Raw genomic sequence first — 22,647 nt, 5'->3', positions numbered from 1 at the left:
CAAATCTGCTTACAGAATTCCAATCGCTTCATTAGATCAATTGTTTGGCAAAAAACACGTATAAAATACTATATAACGCGTGTGTTAGACGAAAACAGAAAATCACGATATCGAATCCCCGTCGTTATAGGTCATTATCAGCTGCACTAATATAGCCACATAGGTATTAGGTGGGTACCTAAATGTACATACTTTATCGGTTAACTGCTTATCGTATGAATATGCCAACAAAAGTCGAGGAAGATAACGTAACGATACCGGCACACCGTGGCTACATGGGCGAAAATTTTACATAATTTTAAAGTCTGATTAAAAAATACTTTATTGCATATCAGTCGCTCTGTTCGCTTGCAAAAATCATCTTACCTTAAACACCATGAAAAACCTAAATGTAATTATTTCAGACATCTTGTATCGTACATAATAATATTATATATATTATATAGTACCTATATACGATTATGTAATGTGTTTGTGTATTATATTAGCATTTGTCAACTATTACTTTAAAGAGATAAGAAAGATAATTTTTTTAATTATAATTATTATTTATTTATAATTATTTTTAATTGTACCTAGTTACTTAATATTTTTATTTGCACTCCAATTATATTAATTGAAAGTAATATTTATTAACTATAGTAGCGACCATTGACCACTTAGTAAGTTTGAGTGAATTTAAAAGCCCCCACCCAATTTCCTTTATTGATTTTAGATTTAATAATATTATATAGACTAAAGTATTTATGCTAGAATAATATTTTGTTATAATTTGGAAACATCTACATTCTACATACCTTCTAATTTTTCTATGTTATACAGTAACTAGTAACCCGCTAAATTTGTATCGTTAAATGTATACCATCATTATTATTCATTGCTATCTAAATATTTTGTTCAATATACAAGTACCTATATTATACAGTTAGGTACATTTTAAAAACCTATACCACATATTAAACTAAATATCTAATGTAAATATAGACTACAAAATCAAATTTATTCTCTATCTTTATTTTTTTTAAATATGTCTTTATTAAATTTTAATTCATCATTTAAAAATATTTACCATGCATGGTTGGTTACAGTGGGGATAAGGGGATATACCCCATACCTATGGCCCTATGGGCTTCCAATATATATTTTACCTATGTATTCATAAAAAAATAATTTAAACAAAAATCAGCATTATCCTTTCCCTGACCAATACCACAACATTTTATGACTACCACCAGTCTTGTAAAGTAGGTACTTAAATAAAAGTATTCAAATACTTTTTAAATTTTAAGTCCTAAATAAACATTTTAAATACTTTTCAAAATGTAATTGGAAAATGACAAATGTATTTTAAATACTTAAAGTTTTAAAGTATCTCTAAATACAAATACTTTTTTTTACTACTATTCAGACACTATTTTAAATATTTTTAAAAAGTTGCTATTTTTTACAAGACTGCCTGACACTAATTTTATACATTGTGATTACTGATTTACTAATTAATAATGTATAAATTATAAAAAAGAACAACATTTTATATAAATCTTATTACTTAAAGTTATAATTCAATAACTTAGCATCTAATACTTATATAATTATATAGCACACGGCATATTATCGTCGAAAAGAGGATCCTAATTAAAAAAAAAATTAAAAGATTAATTTCAAATATGCAATGATTTAGTAAATTGTAATACAGTATGATTAATGATAATACGTAATAAGTAAGTGGCTATATTAGTATATTATATTGTAATAAAGTTAAATTATAATTTAAAAACATAACATTTTAAACAATACATACATAATATTATATTTTTTCTTAAATAATTGTTAATTAATATAACTTACACAAAAATGTACAAATAACCTAATCTTAATAAATTATATGTAGAATATTAAGTAATAGTATTAGGAGTACGAGTTTCTACTCAGCAAGACCGAGTAATTTTTTTGATATCAAAATAAATTTATTTAAAATCATACAATTTTTTGCATAAACTGATCAATTTTACAAATAAAAATGTCAAACATAATAGTAAACATAAATATAATATAAATTACCTATATACCCAACTAAAAAAATACAAATAATACTATATCATAATGTTTCACTTTTATCAGTTGTTCTTCATTTTAAATAATTAATAACTTACCTTATTGTCTTGATACACAACATTTTAATCATCGTACAATTTTGAACTTTATTTTTGTCCATAGATAAATTGATTTACTTAATAATCATGACAAAATACAATGTGAATGTTGTTTCATCTGACATGAAAGGTCGATTGGAGTTTATGATGAACATATACAATCGTTTAATGATGTCTGATCAAGAAGTTACACCAAGTAAAACTACTGCTGATTATCATTCGTTAAATGGTTATATAAAACTAATGCAATGTGCTACAAATAGTAAAAAAAATAAGAAATCTAATAAAAGTCGTTCATATCGTCCAACAGCAACAAATAAAACTATCAACATAGCATCAGCTATTCAAAAAAATTATAAAAACTATAGCAGGTAATATTATAATATCATTATTCATTATTAATAATTTACTAATTTGTATTTATTGTTTGTTTTATAGTACATCATCAATATCATCTCGGCCAACTTTAAGTCGTTCACCATCATCTGTATTATATGATTTTGAAAACAATTCGGCATCTACTTGTTTTGAAGAAACTAAAAGATTATTATGGTCAGGTTGTAAGACTGTAGATGATGCTCTTGATGTGAACAGAGACTTACCCATGTGGGTACAGACTGTAGATTCTAATAATATTGTTAAACAGTTGTTGACATCTGTAGATGCCAGCCGTGTTGATAAAGGTAACGTGCACACCCTGGTTGCTGTATTTATTAATTTCAGCATTACCATGATAGACATGTTTGGAATGAATGTCAATGTAGACCAACATTGGTGGAAACACTCGTACAAAATTATGGAACAGTTGATTAATGATATCAATGTACACTGCCGTGCTAAAGATCCGAATGCATCACTTAAAGTCAAAGGAAAAAATGGTGATAGAATGTTCAATAAGGCATTATCAACAATCACTCAATTAAAAAAAATTGTGCCAAATGATAAACCTGAGGTCCATGTAATGCAAAATCCAATAACACCTCTTGTTCCACCTGTACAACAGCCCACATACCAACCTCCATCTCCAGACTTTAACAATCAGGCATACGTAAATTATAATTATCCCAATCAGAATTATATTAACAATTATAATTATCAAGGACCATATCAAACACCGCAAATAAATCGGCCACCATACTGTCCAATGCAGTACCGTCCTCCATATCAGCCCCCTTACCAACAATATCCAAACCAAGTGCGAATGAATCAACCACAGTATTATCAATACCTTCAACAACCCCCAAATCCATGGCAAAATAATTACCAAAAACCACCATATCCAGTACATAATGCACCATTTCCATCTTCTCAGTTTGTTGCTAATCCACAGCCCAAACCTGAAGCTAAACTAGTTGAAGTAAAGGAAGATGACGAGAAGAAATGGCTAGAAGCACAAAAAGATGCAAAGAAGTTAGTGAACAATGCTATTAATCATAATATTTTGGCTACTAGATCTACTGATAGTATACAGTCATCACAGGAGAGTGAAGAAGGGTTAATCAGCAATGTACATCCAGTATTTGAAAAAATGTCTGACAGAGATAGTGGAGCTCCAATTCCAGACGATACCACAGACAGAATGTGGAATTTTTTGGCTAGAGAAGTAGATAAAAAAGTTCGATATAAATTTCAAAAAATGATTAGAGAAATGCAAGATATACCAAAAGAAGAGTTTAGTAAGGAGCCAGAATTATATGTGAGTTAATTTTTGTTGATAAGAAAAATTTAACAATTGTATAAATTAATATAAAAATGTTGTTTAAAGGAGACTACTTATCAAAATGTGGTTAGGATACAGCTATTTGAGCCAATCAGATGTAAAATGATTAATAAGAAGTATGAAAATGTACAAGCAGTCGTTAGGGACTTTCGATTGGTATTCAGTACATTCCGCCACATATCTCAGGTAAGAAAAACAAACTGTGTATCTCACATTAATTTTATTTATATATATATTTTTTTTTATTAGCAGTCTAATGATATTAAATGTAAGCTTATGATGGACTTTATGGAACGTCATTTTAATGAATGCCTTAGAAAATATTTCCGTGGATGGAATTTAGACAAATACCGTAGTACCGTCCAGGAGTGACTGAAAATCTATGACAATAAAATTAACAATTAAGTCATTTAACATAAGTAAAAAAAATTGTTCTAAATCTTTGTAAAAAACATTGTTTCTGTGATAATATTTTTTTAAATCAATTTTATTCTTGTATTATTTAGTCATGAAATTATTATTATTTGTATACTCATAGATACTATTTTTATTAATTTATATGTACATTCATCTGTCAAAACAGACAATGAATTTTGTTTTATAATTTCTGTAAAATTATTTTCACTCATTTTGAGTTCAAACATGCACTTACAATATATTATATATATTAGCAAATAAATATTTAAATATAAAGTCCATTAAATGCTAATAAAACTTTATATTTGTACATTAATTATTTATTTTGTTGTTTTTTTTATAAAAAAATGTAATCATTCAATACTCAATAGTATAAAATTGTTAAATGATCATTCATATATTTATAAATATTAACTTTTTCAATAGAAACTTTATTTTATTAGTTAATGTAGTATGTGCTCATTTATAATCACATGATAGATATTAATAATTCCAAAAAATAGTCACCTAAATATTAAAAATTCAATAAATATACTGTGAACTTCTGGGAATTTATAGGTTACATTTTAAAATTTGAATATAAATTAGAATTTATAAAAATATTACTATTTTATTTTGAGCTTAGAATAATTATTTAAATTTGACATAGAATTTAGATAAGCTAAACAATTTAACAAAAAAAAGAAAAACTTTCACAAACCTTAATACACAGATTGAATATTCAATTGTTTATGACTATTTTAGTCATAGATTATTTAAATAATTAAATGCAAGGTATTATTTAAAACTATAGTAGTAATGATAATTTTCATGATTTTTAAAAAATAACAATTATATTTTAATATTAAAAATTACAAATTCATGAATATATATAAATATTACTTATATTTGTGTCATTAACATTTTTTTTACTTCTTTTTCTTCCTCTTTTTTTCTTTCTCGGAGTTGTGGAATTTTCATCAATAATTATATCATCATCATTATCTAATCCATTCTTTTCTCCATTAAATTCTAAATCAACTAATGAAAAAGAACTAATATCTATATCCTGAAAATAAATATAATATTAGATCAATTTAGTAATATATCAATTGTATTTAAAAACACTAAAATGTTTAAATGTATACCTCTTTTGGATTTGGTTCACTTTCTTTTAATATTGAGTTAATCGCAAATTCATATATTCTTGCATTGATTGTCTTAGTTTTTTCCAATTCTTCGCGTATATTAGTATCTTCTTTGTGTCCAAAAGTATCACTTTCTTCTTCAAAAAGATCATTATAAGAATATACTTCAACAAAATGATCATTTTCTAGTTCTTCTGTTTTTTTAAAACTCTTTAATATAATACTGGGTTCTAATTCATTTGCAGTTAACTGGCGTGGTATCAATGTTAAAAACATATTAATAACAGGCTCTTTTAATTGAATAGTTCGTAAACATTGACGACTTGCTACATGCCATGTTCTTATCGTACAATCTGTAGAACCAGACACTAACATATCACCAAATAATGACACACTTAAAGCAGTTACAGCCTTGGCGTGACCAACAAATTTGATACCACTTTCTTTGTCTGATACATAACATTCACGGGTACGTGGTGGGGATGTAAGATCAAAAGAACGTATAGGACCAGCTGTTGTACCAATATAAACAGCAGTTTCTATTGAGTCAACAGTGAGGCTAGAAGGGATTATATCAAATGCAATCGACAATAACATGATACCAGTTGAGAGGTCGTAAATCTAAAAAAAAAAATATGTTATAAGTTAACAGTATTAATGACAATACTATACGCATATTATTTACCTTGCATGTTTTGTCAACCGAGGTAGTAAAAATGCGTATGCATCTTGTGCAGTTACCAATATATACTCCAGTTATTCTTACAGAATGATCAGAAAATATGTAAGTGGGTGCTGACTGATCTATTTGATCTCCAGAAATAAACGTTTGTGGCATGGAAGATTGAGATGTATTGATCAATTTAGCTAGTGACCATACACAAACAAGACCATCTTCACCACCTTAAAAACAACAATCATACTAAAATTTAAAAAAAATGTATTGATAAAATAAAATAAAATGATTACCAGTGACTAAATAAGATCCATCCGAAGACCACTTAATAATAGTTATTGGTTGAAAATGGCGACTTACGGTTGTCAATAATCTTCCGGAACAAGCCTAAACATAAATATTACAAAATGTTAAAATATTGTTTTCATTTTAGTATACTTATGTTAAAACTAGACCCTATTATTTAAAAAAAAAGTTAACTAGGTACATTAGGTTAAATTTGTGGGGGTGGCAACTTTTGGGTATAGCACATTTGAGAAATTTAAGTGAATAGTAAAAAAAGTAAAAGTTATGATCCAAACCTAAATATATTCATTTTTAAACTTAGTAGGTAGTTGGATCATTACTTAAATGTAAGTCAAATAGTACAGTGCCTAAACATCAATTGGTTTCAATTTGTTACCTTTAATGGTAATTTAGATTTTAGTTGGACATTGAATATGGGACTGGACCGGAAGTCTGTACTATGTATTCAATGAACCCGTTATCATTTAGTTTATATTGTGTAATGATTTCTCCAAAATTCTACTTACCATCCAAACTTGTAACTTTTCACTGATCGCCACTGCAATGTACAGTCCGTCAGGACTTGCGGCCAATGAGTTAATCTTCCCACCGCACAACATGCGAACCTGGTGTGTTCGTTCCTGACTGTTGATCGGCCAAGCTTGTATCAGCGGTCCCTTGTCAGCGGCAATGAGATAGTCATTTCCCAGCAGGCTCATACAGTTTTGCCCAATGGAAGCTGTATGCCTGTAAGTCTTCAACATCGTACCGTTGGTCGTGTCCCATACCGTAGCTCCTGAAGTGCCGTCCGACACGAACGCAACCTCTAACGTCTCGGAGGACGTCATATCGGCCAACGCTCGTCGTAGACGTTTACAACTATAAAGTATAAGGTTATAAAACCAATTTTTTCGCTATAAATGATAATAATTAATATTTACAGTATTTAAAAGGTATTTCTTATTTTTCTGAGACACAATGTTGAATGTATCCGTGCAATGTGCGGACTGCGGGCTTGACGATTTAAAATATTTGTCCACTATTCGCATTTACCGCGAACATAACCTAAATCAACCGTACTCTCAACCGTGGTTTGGTTATCGGTATATCATTGGAATAGTGCACTTTGTTGACAGTGGACGTATTGTCGCTATTGCAAGCTGTTGCAGGGAATCTAGGAAAAAAAAGCCCGGTACCAACTAAATACATTATTCTTTTTTATTATGATTTACATAATTAAATATAATCATAACATTTATCAACACTTCTTTAACATAATATCTATAACCATAAAATATATAATATTCTAAAATACTAGTTTAATATTTTGTAAATTAATAAATTGTTAAAGCGTTAAAGCATTAATGTTAACAATTGTTTTTCATTAACTATTAAATTAATTATTATATTATTAGGTATGTATCTAAATAAATATTTATTATACTAGACAAAACATTTATTTTATTAAAAGGTAACTAAAAAAAAAATTACAAATATGTAAAAATTGTACAAATATCCACCGTATGGAATTTGAGTCCGTAGTGCGACCGTATATTTTCCATTTAGGAGGTGTTTCGAGACGTTTGAGTATTGACTGTTAAATATATATTTCAAAAATAAAATATTTAAAAATAGATTTAAATTACTTAAATCTTCTTCGAGTTTCGACCAATCCTCAAGTTAAAAAATGCCTATTATATACAAACAATATTGTGTATAACTGTAGTTAAAGTCGTCACTCATAATAGTTATAACTTATAACTCATAAAACCCATGTGAGATGTGAGTGATATAACCACATGTCGCAGGTGGGCTTATGCTATTCAGATTTGGGGTTGTGCCAAACATTTATTCATGAATCCGTACACGGGTGAAGTTATTGGTATAATTATTTGTGGGGGCTATATTATAGGACTAGAAAATTATAAAAACATTTAAAAATATAATTTTGGATAAAATGTAAAAAAGGTGGCCAAGTGGGTGTCGCTCTGATGTACAGTAGTTTACAAGTAGGTCACTGTAATGGATGATGTTAAATTTGAATTTAATGATATAATATCATTGTTTAAGAAAAACGATTCTGAGTGAAGACGGTCAGACAGCGATGATATTACTAGGAAGTATATTTGATGATATTATTGTGAACAAAGTAATTTATATATAACCTATTTACGTGGAACGTTGTTTTAAATTTTCATTTTTCAGCTATAAAAATGGAAAATTTTATACATTTTTAACTAAAAATAATTATTAAAATTTAAGTTTGATATATTTTGTCAAAATTCAAACTTTAAATGCTTATAAAAAAAAAATTGTGCCTATGTATTTTAAACTGCTATTGTAACAACATATCAGGAGCCTTGCATTAAATTTTCATGTTTTTTTACCTAACAAATAAATTTTTATTGATATTTATTATTTATATATCAAAAAAACTAAAAAAATTGAAAGCTGACAATGTCCTTAAACAGCTCAAAAAGCTAAAATAACAAAATCCGCTACGTGAGAAATGGAGTGAATATCCACTCTTGTAAAAATATGAAATTCAAACGATCATAAAAATTTAATTTGATTTGCTTGAAAACATTTTTTTTTTTTTTGATAAAGGTAGACAAATGTATGAAGAATCTTGTATTACATTTTCAAATCTTAGATTTAAAAAGAAATTTTTTTATGAATTCTTAACTTAAAATAATTTGAAAATTTTCGTCATTTTTACGTATTTTGTCAATATTTGAATTTTAAATTCTTCTAAAAAAAATTGTGACTATGGATATTAAATTTTTTTCATCTGCCTTTGAAACAATATACTAGGAGCCTCCTATTAAATTTTCAAGCTTTTTTAACCAAAAAATAAAATGTTATTGATATTTATAGAAAAAAAAACTAAAAAAAAATGGAAACTGAAAATGTCCGTAAAGAGCTCAAAATAAGTCAAAATATTTGGAAAATATTATGGTGTATGGAAAATTTTAATATAAACATTCAGTCAAAATTTCATGTACCTACGGTCATTTGTTTAAGAGTTGCACCAAAAACCAAAATCAATTTTCTCGAAAACAGATTTTGTGTAAAAATTCCCGTTTTTCCTTAATTTTTTCTTTTGTTTTTCACGGCGCTCTTAAAAACTACTAGGAACCCCCCAAAGTACTAACTAGATTCACTTTCCTATCAGAAAAGATACTGTTGAAGAAAATGTAAGCATTTCTACTGTCCTAAAAGGTGATGACAGACACAAAAATAAAAAAATTAAAAAATTTCAAGTACCTATATACCTATAGGATTGCTCGTTATTGAATTATAGCAAAATATAAGTAAATCGTTTGATGAGAAGTTGTTACCTATTTTATACCAGAATAGTGAATACTGAATAATATTCTATTTTGTAAAAATTCAAACTTTAGACAACCGCATGAAAAATATTTGTAGAAATTCTCAATTTGTATTAGGGTCACACCACAGACGTCGAGTTCAAACAGTTTTACCACCGTAGTTTTTACGTTACTGTTTTAACAGCTTTTTTTTAAATCAACTGAGCCTTATCTACTAAGCGGTATTACTTCAGTAGGTATGGTTCAGTCAGTGGCGCTGAAGTCCATGCTGACGTCGGGCTGTGGCCCGACCACTTTTTTGAAAAATGTGTCCGGCCAGCCATATTTTATTTACTTCATAACTTTATTATGAGCATGAGTATATTTAAACCGTGATTATGAATAAATGTATATCAGGGTACCTCTATATTAAATAATTAAGATATTGAGGCCGGGAAGTTTTAAAATTGCCCGACCACATTTTAAAAACTTCGGCGCCACTGGGTTCAGTAATCAGTGGATTAAAAAAAAGGACTCGACGGCGAAAATACCGCTGCAGTGTGCTTGGCCCCGGGCCCCTTACATATTTTTAAAGTTTTTTGACCAAGCAAAATTTTTATTCACAATATTTCTAAGTCATAAACTGCTCTAGTATTTTGATTTACACAAACATTTGCAGATACATTTTGCAAGACGTTCCAACACTATGTAAAAAATTTGATTGTTATAAATTATAATATACATGATTGGAAAAAAATTACCGAAATTGGAATTGAGTCATCGGATCATCAATATTGTCTAGTTGGTTCCGCATAACACGAAAAGAAAATTTAACTTAACTGCACAACAATAATAATTAACAACAATAAATATTTTAACTAAATAAGTTTTAAAATTAAAAACAAAAATAACTAACTAGTTAAGTTAAAAATAATAACTTATTTTTTAACAAGATAATGCCCACTTTTGGTTATAAGTTATAACTATAACTATATTATCACGTATTTATTGTTTTTATTAGTCTGAGCCCTGAAGTCTGACTACCTATAATTATTGATCTATTCTGTGCTATAACTTTAAAACTGACTGGTTTTTCTGTCGAAATATTCGATAATTATTGACATTAATATTGTTAAATTTTAAAATGTTTGTGGTAATGATAACTTGGAGAATGTATGTCGTTTGGAGCTAAGATTCGTTTCCGGTTTTGTAATCACTAGTATCAAATTATATATTTTGTACCAAGGTAGTGTACCGAAGTCTGAAACCCTATACCAAATAATGTCGAGGGCTGGAATGTAAAATCACAAATCAGTTGGTCTTGATTTCGCAGAATTCGCGTCTGTTTTTGGTGTATTCTTGATCAAACTTTTCAATAAAGTAGAGTAATAAATAATATGTAAAGTTCCACTCGATTTGTGAGATTTACCATGTGATCTTGTTGTTTGTCGAGTAGTGTTTTAGACAATAATCATCCGTAAGTATTCCGGAACGGAATCGCATTAAGTCCAATGCGTATTTCAATTTAAACAACAATGATAGTGGTATTATTATTAACTTGCCAAGTCATTTTAATAGCGTTTTACTAGTACGGTGTACATGTATATGCGTACGGATATTTATATATGCAGTTGGTAATTATCGTCATATTTGACGGCGTATTATTATTTCAAGTGATTCAGGTCATCATGGTTTTATACTAATTCAATTTATCGCATTTGTAATATACCCATGTCATTGTTTTACGTACATACATTGTTGTGATAACAGTTTAAAATTGCTGTCTTAAATGTTATTTCATTCATTCATATCTGGTATAGACTTTTGGCCACTTTTTTAATTAAGACGTTTGCATCAATTTACATTGCGTACAATCATTACACTATTACTTAATATTGTTTGATAAAATATGTGTTTTATAGTTTATAGGTCCTAAACCAAAATGAAAATGACTGTGTAGTTGTATCGGATACAATACACCAAAAATGGCTTCTAAAACTGATTTGGATTGGACGTCTGTAAAATTTGTTTTTTACGATACAGGTTCCAATGCAAAAGTCAATTTGTATACTTTGCTTAAATTTATTGATCAAAGGTTTGTATATAATGATATAAAAGTACATACTAATTAATTTTTACCCTACTTTTAATAATTTATTTGAATATAATGTTAAAATGTTAGCTCTAATATATTTTTTCTTCTAGTGAAAAATGTTTGAGTGAACATGATGTCAACGAGAACAAATTTTACTTCTATTTTTTTACACTAGCCGCCAATTACATCGGTCGTCATTGTAATATATGTAATACTACATTAAATTTTATTTATATTAAAAATAAGTATTAATATTTATTGATTTTATTATTTATTTTTCATAGTTCAAAAAAATGAGTTATCTACAGTTAGTAAGAGTTGTAAAGTTCTTTTGAAATTTCTTCTAACATACATGGGACAAGTTGACGCAAATGATAATAATTGGGATAGTTACTCATCTCATTTAAATTTAGCATTGGCAGCTATTTCAGCATTATGTTCTGGAAAGCCGTTGAATACTTCAGAATTTGTGTCTGTTGTAATGTGTATAAAAGAATGGCCATCTAATGCACCAACTTTAGGTATTTAAAAATAATATCATTTTTTTTTTTTTTTTAAATATAAATGTTATTAAAAATAATCTTGTACTTTTTTTATTTTTAGGAGAAAAAGAAAAAGAGAAAGAAAGTAAAAAATCTCTAGCTTACTCATCAATTTCTGAACAAATGATTAGACCATTAGATAGAAGTAAAATTCGCTTAAATGATTCTTTAAAAAAAGATGAAAAGGATATCAAGGTATTTTATTTCATCTCTCATTGAATTAACTACTAATATAATTAATATAAATGTTAATTTTTTTCATTACATAGAAGTTGTTAATTAAGAACAATATATCTGCTTTACAAGATATGGGAGCAAATAATGTAATTTTTAAAATTTGCACTAAACTACCAATTCTTAAAAGATATATCACAGAAATTCAACTGAATTCTACGGAGGAACAGAATATTCAACATGCTACTGAATCAACTGGTGCTAAGATTTCGTGAGTAAATAATTAAATATACCTTTATTATGTTATTAGCAAAATTGTTGTTATTTAAGTTACATTTCAGCAATAAGATCATTGTAGTTCACTAATTCATGTTTTAAACTACTGAGTTGGATCCAACTCCTAGCAATATTTCCTGACAAATGTTATATTTTAAAATTAAACATTTTGAAATAGGTACCCAAACATTCATTTGAAATTTAATCCAAAAAGTATCAACTTATATTTAATAATTTAAATTGAAAATTCCTAGTAGTTAGCGGAAGTGTTAGGAAAAACCAAAAAAATGGTAATTTTTGAAATAATCGAATGTATCTTTTTGGTGTAACTTATAAACTAATAACTGTAGATCACTTGAAATATTCACCAAATATTTATATTAGCATTTTCCATGTTTATAATATATATATATAATATATAGGTAAACATATATACTTTAAACAATTACAGTCTTGTTGGCTGCCGACTACTGACTAATCGCAATGTTCCTATAATTTTGAGGCTGAAAAATTTTCCCAAACTTATTTGAAATAAAGTATATTGTTTGTGATAAAATATTATAATTATTTAAAAATACTCATAACTTGCCTCAAGATTAAAATATCAGAAAAACAGAACACGATGTTGTTATTTTAATTCACTGGTATTTACTCTAATATTAAAACAGTTTAATGCAAATTTGTAATGTTTTACCTTTTTAAAACAAAAATAATAAATATAGTGGAGGGGGGGGGGGGGTTTCTGAAACAAAAATTATTGATAAAACCGTTTAACATCGTTTACAGGAAAAAAAAGTTCTATGACTTCTATTTATAGCTATTTTTGTATTGTAATTACCTATCATAATAATTTTAATGCCTTTTGATAGATGTTACAAAATTAAAATAAACATGTTAAATATTTTTTTTAAGGTATAGATTTGTGCTTTTGGATATGACTTTTGTTGAAAATGCATTAGCATTACCAATATTTGAACCATTAACTGTTGTGTGTCTACAACAACTTACAAGTATTATGGCAGCTTGTCTAAGACTTGCTTTATTTGTGCAGAGTGTTCATAATAACTCTTCGACAAGTACAGGTCAGTTGGATTTCAAATTTGTCTTAAAAACATAAATATATTTTTAGAATTTCTAGATAGCATAAATATTGAAGATGATGTTATGTGGAATCAAGCTGTCCAGACAATTGAAAAAACTGTCATTATTATGCAAACAGTATCTGAAATACTAAAAAAATTTTCGTATTCTGTAAGTTTTTATTATTTTATATTAATACCTTAAATTTAAACAGCTTATATATATATATATGTATATATATTAAGCTTTTTAGTCAATAGAACTGACCTTTTTATATTTATCTAATATTATAGGTGCATCAAAACTATTATATGATTGTTATTTGGATTCTTATTAATGGCCTTCAAGATATTACAATGAAAAATTATGAAAATAACTCAATAAAAGATGATAAAGTTACTAAAACTAAAAAAGAAATATCAAAGCCACCCGCAAAAAAGTATGTGTTGTATTCTTTGTTAACATAGATTAATGGTATAACTAGGATAACTATTGATGCAATGAGATGCAATAAAAAATGTATTTACTAAAAATCATAATTATCGTCTTAAAGGATTTGGCTTGAGGTATATAATTACATCAATAATTCAACACAAGTTTCATAAGAATGTTTGAAACAATATTTTGAGTACTCCCATAATACTGTTTATGAAATAATTAAATTTGGCGAATAACAAGGCGTGTAAAAACATGGTTATAGTGGAATATTACCTTAAAATCCATAAATTTAATATTTGTATTTTGTGCTATTATACAGTACAATGATTAACCTTAAGGCCTGTGACACACATGCGCAACATTCCTAAAAAAAATTAGATTCCTCAAATATCAAAACACATTGTTTTTATATACATGACACATACTAGAGCAGCATGTTACATTATTGTGGAAATTCTCCCACAGAACGTCCATTGCGAATATCTACAAGTGTGATACCAGCCTAAGGGTATACGACACCCAAATGTATCGTCTTTGTCTTACAAATTTAAATCATACAAAATGTCCAGCAGTTCCAATATTGTGTAGTAAGCTTTGGCAATAGTCATAAAGTGAATTTACCTATTATAAAAAAAAAATCAAAAAATAAGAAAATTACCTGGCGTTTTACAATATTTTAATTTTCAGGCTTTATGGCGTCATTGATTTTTAGACAGTGATGCTTTACATACTCTTAACTTTTTAAACAATTTAAACATTTAAAACTAAAACCATTGATGAACTATGAAAAACAGATAATTAAGTTAGATAGTAGGTCAATTATCTCTATTATTAATGATTATTACTTATTATTCAAAAATGGAATTGCTGAACACACATTTTAATATGACATATATTTGTAAGACGGTTATGACGTCCTTTTAAGAGGCAGTTGTTTTTTTGTGCAAATTAAAGCTATTTATTATAACACATTGACACATTCTTATTTTACGTAATTTTTTCAAATGAATGATGATTTTTACAATTAAAAGACTAAAGCTCAAAGCTCACCTTAAAATATGTTCCATTATTATATTAAAAAATAAAATCATTCAATTAAATATATAATTCAAAGCCTGGAAATGGAAATGACATTTCATGTTTTTAACATCTAGATGTCAAATAAATTATATCATTTCAATGTTTGTGTTTAGCTCTTTCAATGTTTTATCAGTGGCATTAGCAAATGAAATGCTCACTATGATTGTTGAACTTTTGGAAAATGCAAGAAAAGAATCATCTTCAGATCAACTTATGAAACTTATTGACTTTGAATCTGAAATAATGCCAGCTCCATTGGATATCTGTGCTAAGGCAAGAGCATGTGGTCGACTGCTCAGAATTTTTCAAACTGTACCTTTGATTAAATTCTTTTATCAATTAGCAGCAATAAGTCATCGAAAAGTAATTTCTTATAGTAACACTTATAATTTTTTTTTTTAATAATTATATATCTGGTTTTTATTTTAATAAACTACGATTAAATTATTACATTTATACATTTATTGGTTAATAATAATTATTTTAAGATAAATTTTTTTATTAATGTGTCTTACTAATTATTTTTGTGTTTGATTTTTATGATTGTTAATTGATTTTTAAATATTTAAAATAGGTTATGTGTCTTGTATTAAATAAAAATAAAAATAAGATAAATCGCACTATAAGTTTGGAATCAATAGATATGTTGCCTGGAACACCCGAAAGTGGAGCACCTCAAGATGGAGGTAATTTATTACATATATAAGGTGATATGGAAGATCTGACTGTTGAAATTGCAGTTGCATGTGTAAATTATTGGCATTGTGAACTTTTTTACCTTTGAGTTGTACGACATTTGAATCTTCCATACCCCCCTAACATAATACATGCATTTTTTAACTAAAAAATAAATTGAGAATTGTTGTGATATTGAATACTTATTAAATTAAATTACATAAATTATTTTTTATCCATTATTTAATTGTAAGAACATTTGTCATAATATATAATTGTACAGGTATAAGTTTTAAAAACAATTGACAATAATTGTAATTTTCTTCATTATTACTTATATGTTATCATTTGCCCACCCCTTAAAACTTAGACTCCACAATCCACTCCACTGGTGTTACATTTCTGTGAATCATATTTTTAAATTTAATTATTTTGGTTATAGATGAAGATAATGAGTCTCTGTTTGGTGCTTGGTTTGAAGAAGTACTGACCTCAGGAGATCAACAAATTGAAAATGTGTCCTCTAAAACACAAGCATCGGATTATATGGATCTAGATAAAAGTGTATTAAATCAATCAAATTACAGCGTTGTCCCCGATAATGATGATCCAGAAGGGGTAAAATATAATTTTGTATTTATTTAAAAAATATATTTGTTAAATAATAAATAATTGGCTTCTTCAACAATATGAATATTTTGATTCGATGTCGATATCGCAAACTTTTTTTTCGGAAATTAAGGTATAAATAATTGTAATATATCATTAATTGTTATATATCGATAATCGATGTACAGCGAAGCTGAACTGATTTTAATTCCAAAGCTCTTGAATAATATATTTTAAAACAATTAATTGTTAACTGATACCCACTAGTTACTACCTGGTACCTAGTAGCTAGTCAATTAAGTATTGACAATTATGATAGTCATAGAGATATCGGAATCTTGATATATCAATACCTTAACTTTTTTTTTAATATCGCACAATTCAAAACGATATCGATATTCAAAAATATATTGTTGAAGAAGCCTAATAAATAATAATATTAATTGTTTTAATTTACATTTTTGTGTTGGGTATACAGTATTTAGCACTGATAATAAGAATATTCAATGTATTGGACATATATTTTTTAAATGCTGAGTGTGATTACATTTTCACTTATATGTCTAAAACAATTCAAACTGATAACCTTATTGTATTAGCTAAATTGATCGGAGAAGTAGACTGGGCACCTGTTAATAATGATTTATGTAAGTAGTAGTTTTATTTTAATTGAAAATAATTTTGGCTTTAATTAAATATTAATTTTATATCTTAAAATCTCTTTTAATTGATGAATTTATTTTAGCTTGCATTGTTGACTCTCACCAAAATGTTTCTTCGTCTATTGGAATATTTATTCATAATTTGATTGCTAGAGATTACTTATCAGAAAAACAACAAGATGTATTTCTTGAACTATTAGGGATAAAAATACCTCTAGATGCTTTAGGCAGTAAATGGTCATTACAAATCTATCCCAGAACTTTATCAATATTAGCTCAAGTAAATATTTTATACAAATTAAATACTTATTACATAAAGTTTTAATTGATTTATATAATATAAATTATACTCCTCTAAGGTTTTATTAAAAAAACACATATCAGAAAGAGATGAATTATCTACATACATATGGCAAAATATGATAAATGCATTGAGCAGTATAATTAATCGCCCTCAAAGTAGTAATGATTTTGAAGGTAATTTAGTATTTTCCCAGATTTAAAAACAATAAAATGAAATCTAATTAGTATTTTTTTTTTATTTCAGATTTGAATGTGGAACATACACAGCTATTAATATTTTTGTTCAACTTAATGTCCTTAACTCATAAAAAAGGAATTCTATTAGCTATTTGTAATACTATTGTAGGTGCCAAATGTGTTTTGAAGCCGGTTTACAACAATCATATTTTAGCTTTAAGTAGATTACTTCTTTTATTTGACTACTTAGTTCGAAGATTGTATGATGTACCTGAATATTTACTATCTCAGGTATTATAATATATTATTAACTTAAAAATGGAAGTATACATTTTATACAATACTAGGTTGAATGGAACTTGATGCGCATTAAAAGCGAAGTAAAAGTAGATGGTGATGAAGTACAAACAACTGATGAAAATACTTACATGCTATATAACACAATAGAAGAAAACTTTCGTAGAAAGTCAGATTGTGTTGGGTGCTCGACAGCTGTAATTCCTTGTTTTTATAAGCTATTGGATGATAAACCAGCTATAAATGATGCACCTAAGCTGGATGGATTGGTAAATACATAATACACATATATAATATATTTATGTATAATATTTAAACATTAGTGAAATTGTTTCTTCAATTTAAAATTTAAATATACTATTTCATGTTTTCAGGCTCTTAATTTTATTCTTAACCATCCAGAAAAGTTAAGCTATCCTCAATTAATAGAAGCTCTCTTAGATATAACTACAACATTAAATATATGTAATGAGTCTTATGTAGATGACAATGGAATTGAAAATAAAATCGCCCTGTATTCAAATCCGTTAACCCTATGTAGCATTGAATATTGTTTTACGCTTGCATGGAAGTATGTACATATTAAAATATTATTTTTAAAATTTTTCTAGTATTATAATTTATTTTTGTTTATGTATTATGTTAGGCTATTATTATCATTACCTGTTCCTATTCAAAAAATACAAGACATGATCAATGAAAAAACTCGTGGATTTGATTCGTCAGATTTGCTATATTTCTTAATTTGGGGTCCTAGAACATGTTCAAAAATTTACTATCATTTTTTAAAGGTAAACATTTTATAGTTGATTATAAATAAATAAGTATATTATTAGAATGCCAAGTATGACAATTATTATTTAATGTTAATTTTTTACTTATAAATTTAATTTTATTAAAATACACGAATTTCAGGAAGGTTTGTACAAACAAATTTGTGCTTTGGAAAGCAATGAAAATCCTACAGATACAAACGATAAATTATGTTCTAGAGAATTATTGAAATTAGTATCTTCTGTAGCTTCAACAATACAATATGATTATCAAGTAGCAGAAATCCATTTTATTCAACAACTTCGTCAAACAGGTATTTATTTTTTAGTTTCTGTTATCAAAAAAATTTAAAACATCTACTATCTCAAAAATTCAGAATATTTTATTTCATATTAAACCAATATTTTTTTAAAATACAGATACTACAAAAAAAAATAGCTTTCCAATGTTATTGGACGTTATACTGTTTGATGCTGTTATTTCAAAAATGTATATACAATTTAAACCAGGAAAAACACCTGAAGAAATTTCCAAGTAATTATATTTATTATTTAACAACTTAATATGATTTTTAATTATAATTTGTTCATGCTATTATTTCAATTTGCAGTGATTCTAATACTGAATATATTCAAATACTAATGCCGTATTGTATCGAATTAGCTATGTTGACATTTACTAATATTAAGTATGTATTTTAATTACAACTTTAAAGTAAATAAAATACAATTTCATATCAAACTTTAATATATACAAATTTCTCATTTGTCATGATACAGTTTTTTAATACATTTTTTTTGATTTATACATTATAGAAATAACCTTCTCCATCAAATTTCTAATTTGAACCAAACTCAGAAGTATTCAATGGGTGATTTAACAAATTTGAAAATAATTTTGTCAATGACAAATAACAATTCATCTTTAGAGTTTTCTCCAATCACTTACAATTTACCGTCTTTATTGTTTGAAACAATTCCATCATGGATTGTATCAATTTTAACAAAATGGAATTCAGTTCCTATAGGTCCTCTGTTGAAGGTTTGTATTTTTGTATAATTTATCAATTTTGTTTAACCACTTATATAGGTGTGCACAAGGGGGTAGATTTCATAATCACCATTGATAGGTACCTAATACCTATAAATCATAAAATAGATAGCTAACTGATGATAATGATATTATAGTTGAAGTAAAAATCCACAATTTTTGTGAGTATTGTGGGTTTTATTACAGAACATTCTGGCCTACTATCTTCATACAACCTACTATCGGCTATCAAAAATAAAAGAATTTTGATTAATTAGATTATCATCTTTTGTCATCATTATATTATTATAATATGATCATATTATTGTAGTTTTTATACTATTATTTTATTAAAATGAAATTATGATGCAAACTTTTCAAATTAAAATATCTAAAACCAAAAAATAAGTTAACGCATGTTAACTTTTTTGCATGTAAATTCCATTTGTTCGATTTTATTGTCTATCAAATGTATGTAACCTTCATTGGCAATTGTTTACCTGTAAAATAAATGTAAACAACCAATTTTATTTTTTAATTTTAAATTACATCTAATTTTGATTTTAATGATAGATTTTTGTTCCCAATTTAATGCAAAATTAATTATACAACACATTCTATGAAATAGATCATAGAGTATAATTTTATTGCTTAAATTTTTTTTTTATAATAATTGTGGATTTAACATTAATTTAATACTGCTGGAGTTAACATTTATTCAGGTCAAAAAATGCATTGGTGGAATTTATATGTTTAAAATTGACTACCTGAAAATCAGTGAAATATACGTGCACCCCTTTATAGAGAACTCTATGCATTATATAAATGTATACAAATGTGTTTTATCATCATTATTAATTTTAATTTTATAGAACTGTAGTTTGGATACTTCTCCGGAATATTTAATTCAAAATATCATAAAACATCATTTATCTTTTGTCTCCAGTCAGTCAATATATTTGAACACTCCATCATTAAAACGATTACTTAATACACTTGTTGTATTTATCACAGAAAATATACAGTAAGTTTATTTATGAACATTTTAAACATTTAACATTTTTAAACATTATTTTTTAATAGGAAAGAAAATATTACTTAATCTGTAATCATATTAATTTTCATAAGAAGACAATTTTTTTTTATATATCAAATATCTTTATTAATTTATTTAGATTATGCCCTGATTTTAAATTACGATCTGATTTCGCGAATCTTTTGAGTTCCATGATCATTGACTGTTCATCGGAAAATCTTTTGGAACATATTATTCCTACTTTGGAGAAATTACAAAATCCTGCAGATCAGGACCCAGCTACTATGATATCCATGCTTATAAGTAAAAATATAAGGAAATTAGCAATTCAATATAAACGTGATGATACTACCAACACGTAAGAGAAATTATTTATTAATTATTTCTTTTGAGAAGCTTAAATTATCTATTGTATTGGTTAGTTTTTAATTATTTTTGAATTATTTTTCTTTAGAGATTATTTAACTGAGAAAGTTTTGATACATAGTCTTTTTTGGATTGAACAATTAATATTTGATTTTTCATCTGCCCGATATGCTGTTCTACAAACATTTTGTGGAAATGCGCTTAAAGAAGGTATTTCAATGAAGAAATTTATTTCATCTGGAGTCTTTGTTAAAACACTTGTTAGATTAACCAACCGGTTATTCTCAAATCGTAAGCCACATAGAAATTATAGAGTAATTTTATACTTTGTATACATTTATTTTTATTTTTTAGTTAAAATAACTAATAATCAAGATATTAAAACAATGTGCCGCACAATTATTGAATTATCAACTGACCCGAAAAATAGATTGGATCTTTGGCTACAAAGAATTATTGTTGGTTGGAACAAAGATAAAGATTTAATTGATGCTACTGGTACTTTATCTCGGGAATTAACTGCTTTTTTGAGTGATAAACACACCAATTCAATAAAACATTTTATCAACAATATATCGGCTTCAATTGATCCTGATGAAAATTTTGAATTGATCAAGAACATGATAGATTATATTGTTGGATTAGAGACGTAAGTAAAATAATGGTGTTATAATATTACCTATACAATTTATTAACATTAAGAGTGTGCAATAGTAAAAGTGTTACGTATACAACGCTCCAGAGATGGCGTTGTGCGCCGTATCGCCGCCGTCGTGGCTGGACGTAACCACGCCCATTGCCTCCGTGGCGAGACCTACGCGGCGTACTCGCAGGAGAGGCGTATTATTATTTCACGAACAGTCTAGTTGAGCGGGTCCATACAATATTGACATTGACCAGTGCGTAAATTGTGACCCATGTATTTCTAATATACGTACTCGTCGCGCGTTCGATCCTCGCTAGACTTACTTTTTAATGTAAGCTCCTGTTAACTTAATGAATATGTCATCAATACATAAATTACAACAAATTTAACCCGATGGCTTGATTTACATTTGTAAATGATGTAGTTCAAGGCCAAGTCTCTATTTTAAGGAGCACAATAACAAATTTCAATGAAACTATAACAACATTTAATGACAATAAATTATTATTTGACAAAAATATTAAAAAAATTTAAAAATTGAAACAACTATTAACAACATCAATATTGAATTAGTAGACGAACGAAAAGAAATTATTGTTCAAAGATTAATATCCCTAATTGAAAATAATATATTTTAATTAGATATTTTTGTAACGACGTTACAAAGAATGATCTCAAACGTTCAAACAAATAAATTAG

At 27.0% G+C, this 22,647-nt stretch overlaps 3 protein-coding genes across 5 annotated transcripts in view; 2 read left to right on the top strand and 1 right to left on the bottom strand.

The window, feature by feature from the left end:
• The window catches only part of LOC100574984, a 5,765-nt gene extending 1,178 nt beyond the window's left edge, over positions 1–4,587 (top strand). Inside the window, exons 1-5 of one of the 3 annotated variants that reach the window (XM_016807410.2) lie at positions 47–391; positions 2,218–2,524; positions 2,592–3,849; positions 3,919–4,059; positions 4,126–4,587. In XM_016807410.2, the coding sequence (XP_016662899.1) occupies positions 2,241–2,524; positions 2,592–3,849; positions 3,919–4,059; positions 4,126–4,245 (1,803 nt within the window). In that variant the 5' untranslated portion in view covers positions 47–391; positions 2,218–2,240 and the 3' untranslated portion in view covers positions 4,246–4,587. Of the gene's footprint in view, positions 1–46; positions 392–2,217; positions 2,525–2,591; positions 3,850–3,918; positions 4,060–4,122 lie in introns of those variants that run through there. The other 2 variants (XM_016807409.2, XM_016807408.2) reach the window with 2 other exon arrangements.
• Positions 4,588–4,874: 287 nt separating this feature from the next.
• Positions 4,875–7,472, bottom strand: LOC100167131 (WD repeat-containing protein 18). The gene is made up of 6 exons (XM_001944435.5): positions 7,320–7,472; positions 6,906–7,257; positions 6,387–6,480; positions 6,103–6,320; positions 5,418–6,038; positions 4,875–5,338 (listed from the first exon to the last, which is right to left on the bottom strand). The coding sequence occupies exons 2-6, from the start codon at positions 7,224–7,226 to the stop codon at positions 5,150–5,152; spliced, it is 1,443 nt and encodes a 480-aa protein (XP_001944470.1). The 5' UTR covers positions 7,227–7,257; positions 7,320–7,472; the 3' UTR covers positions 4,875–5,149.
• Positions 7,473–10,974: 3,502 nt separating this feature from the next.
• Positions 10,975–22,647, top strand: part of LOC100160313 (E3 ubiquitin-protein ligase UBR4) — a 32,332-nt gene continuing 20,659 nt past the window's right edge. Inside the window, exons 1-27 of the mRNA XM_008188454.2 lie at positions 10,975–11,166; positions 11,612–11,784; positions 11,895–11,992; positions 12,069–12,305; positions 12,388–12,521; positions 12,596–12,771; positions 13,689–13,858; positions 13,915–14,027; positions 14,150–14,295; positions 15,488–15,737; positions 15,949–16,060; positions 16,492–16,667; positions 17,137–17,305; positions 17,404–17,600; positions 17,680–17,797; positions 17,868–18,091; positions 18,148–18,366; positions 18,472–18,668; positions 18,744–18,888; positions 19,013–19,184; positions 19,291–19,405; positions 19,482–19,559; positions 19,687–19,912; positions 20,773–20,924; positions 21,076–21,294; positions 21,391–21,593; positions 21,657–21,951. Of these exons, the coding sequence (XP_008186676.1) occupies positions 11,675–11,784; positions 11,895–11,992; positions 12,069–12,305; positions 12,388–12,521; positions 12,596–12,771; positions 13,689–13,858; positions 13,915–14,027; positions 14,150–14,295; positions 15,488–15,737; positions 15,949–16,060; positions 16,492–16,667; positions 17,137–17,305; positions 17,404–17,600; positions 17,680–17,797; positions 17,868–18,091; positions 18,148–18,366; positions 18,472–18,668; positions 18,744–18,888; positions 19,013–19,184; positions 19,291–19,405; positions 19,482–19,559; positions 19,687–19,912; positions 20,773–20,924; positions 21,076–21,294; positions 21,391–21,593; positions 21,657–21,951 (4,451 nt within the window). The 5' untranslated portion in view covers positions 10,975–11,166; positions 11,612–11,674. The remainder of the gene's footprint in view (positions 11,167–11,611; positions 11,785–11,894; positions 11,993–12,068; positions 12,306–12,387; positions 12,522–12,595; positions 12,772–13,688; positions 13,859–13,914; positions 14,028–14,149; positions 14,296–15,487; positions 15,738–15,948; positions 16,061–16,491; positions 16,668–17,136; positions 17,306–17,403; positions 17,601–17,679; positions 17,798–17,867; positions 18,092–18,147; positions 18,367–18,471; positions 18,669–18,743; positions 18,889–19,012; positions 19,185–19,290; positions 19,406–19,481; positions 19,560–19,686; positions 19,913–20,772; positions 20,925–21,075; positions 21,295–21,390; positions 21,594–21,656; positions 21,952–22,647) is intronic.

Source organism: Acyrthosiphon pisum, chromosome A1 (genome assembly GCF_005508785.2).
Source record: "Acyrthosiphon pisum isolate AL4f chromosome A1, pea_aphid_22Mar2018_4r6ur, whole genome shotgun sequence".
Lineage (NCBI taxonomy): Eukaryota > Metazoa > Arthropoda > Insecta > Hemiptera > Aphididae > Acyrthosiphon > Acyrthosiphon pisum.
The sequence above is the reverse complement of the archived record's forward strand: the minus strand, read 5'-3'. Positions and strand labels throughout refer to the sequence as shown.

Excerpts from the sequence above, each read along its gene's own strand:
- LOC100167131 (XM_001944435.5), bottom strand. The coding sequence starts at position 7,226 with ATGACGTCCTCCGAGACGTTAGAGGTTGCGTTCGTGTCGGACGGCACT. Across the intron at positions 6,321-6,386 it reads TGGATCTTATTTAGTCACTG|GTGGTGAAGATGGTCTTGTT; the intron begins GTAATCATTTTA and ends GTTGTTTTTAAG. Across the intron at positions 6,039-6,102 it reads CGGTTGACAAAACATGCAAG|ATTTACGACCTCTCAACTGG; the intron begins GTAAATAATATG and ends TTTTTTTTTTAG.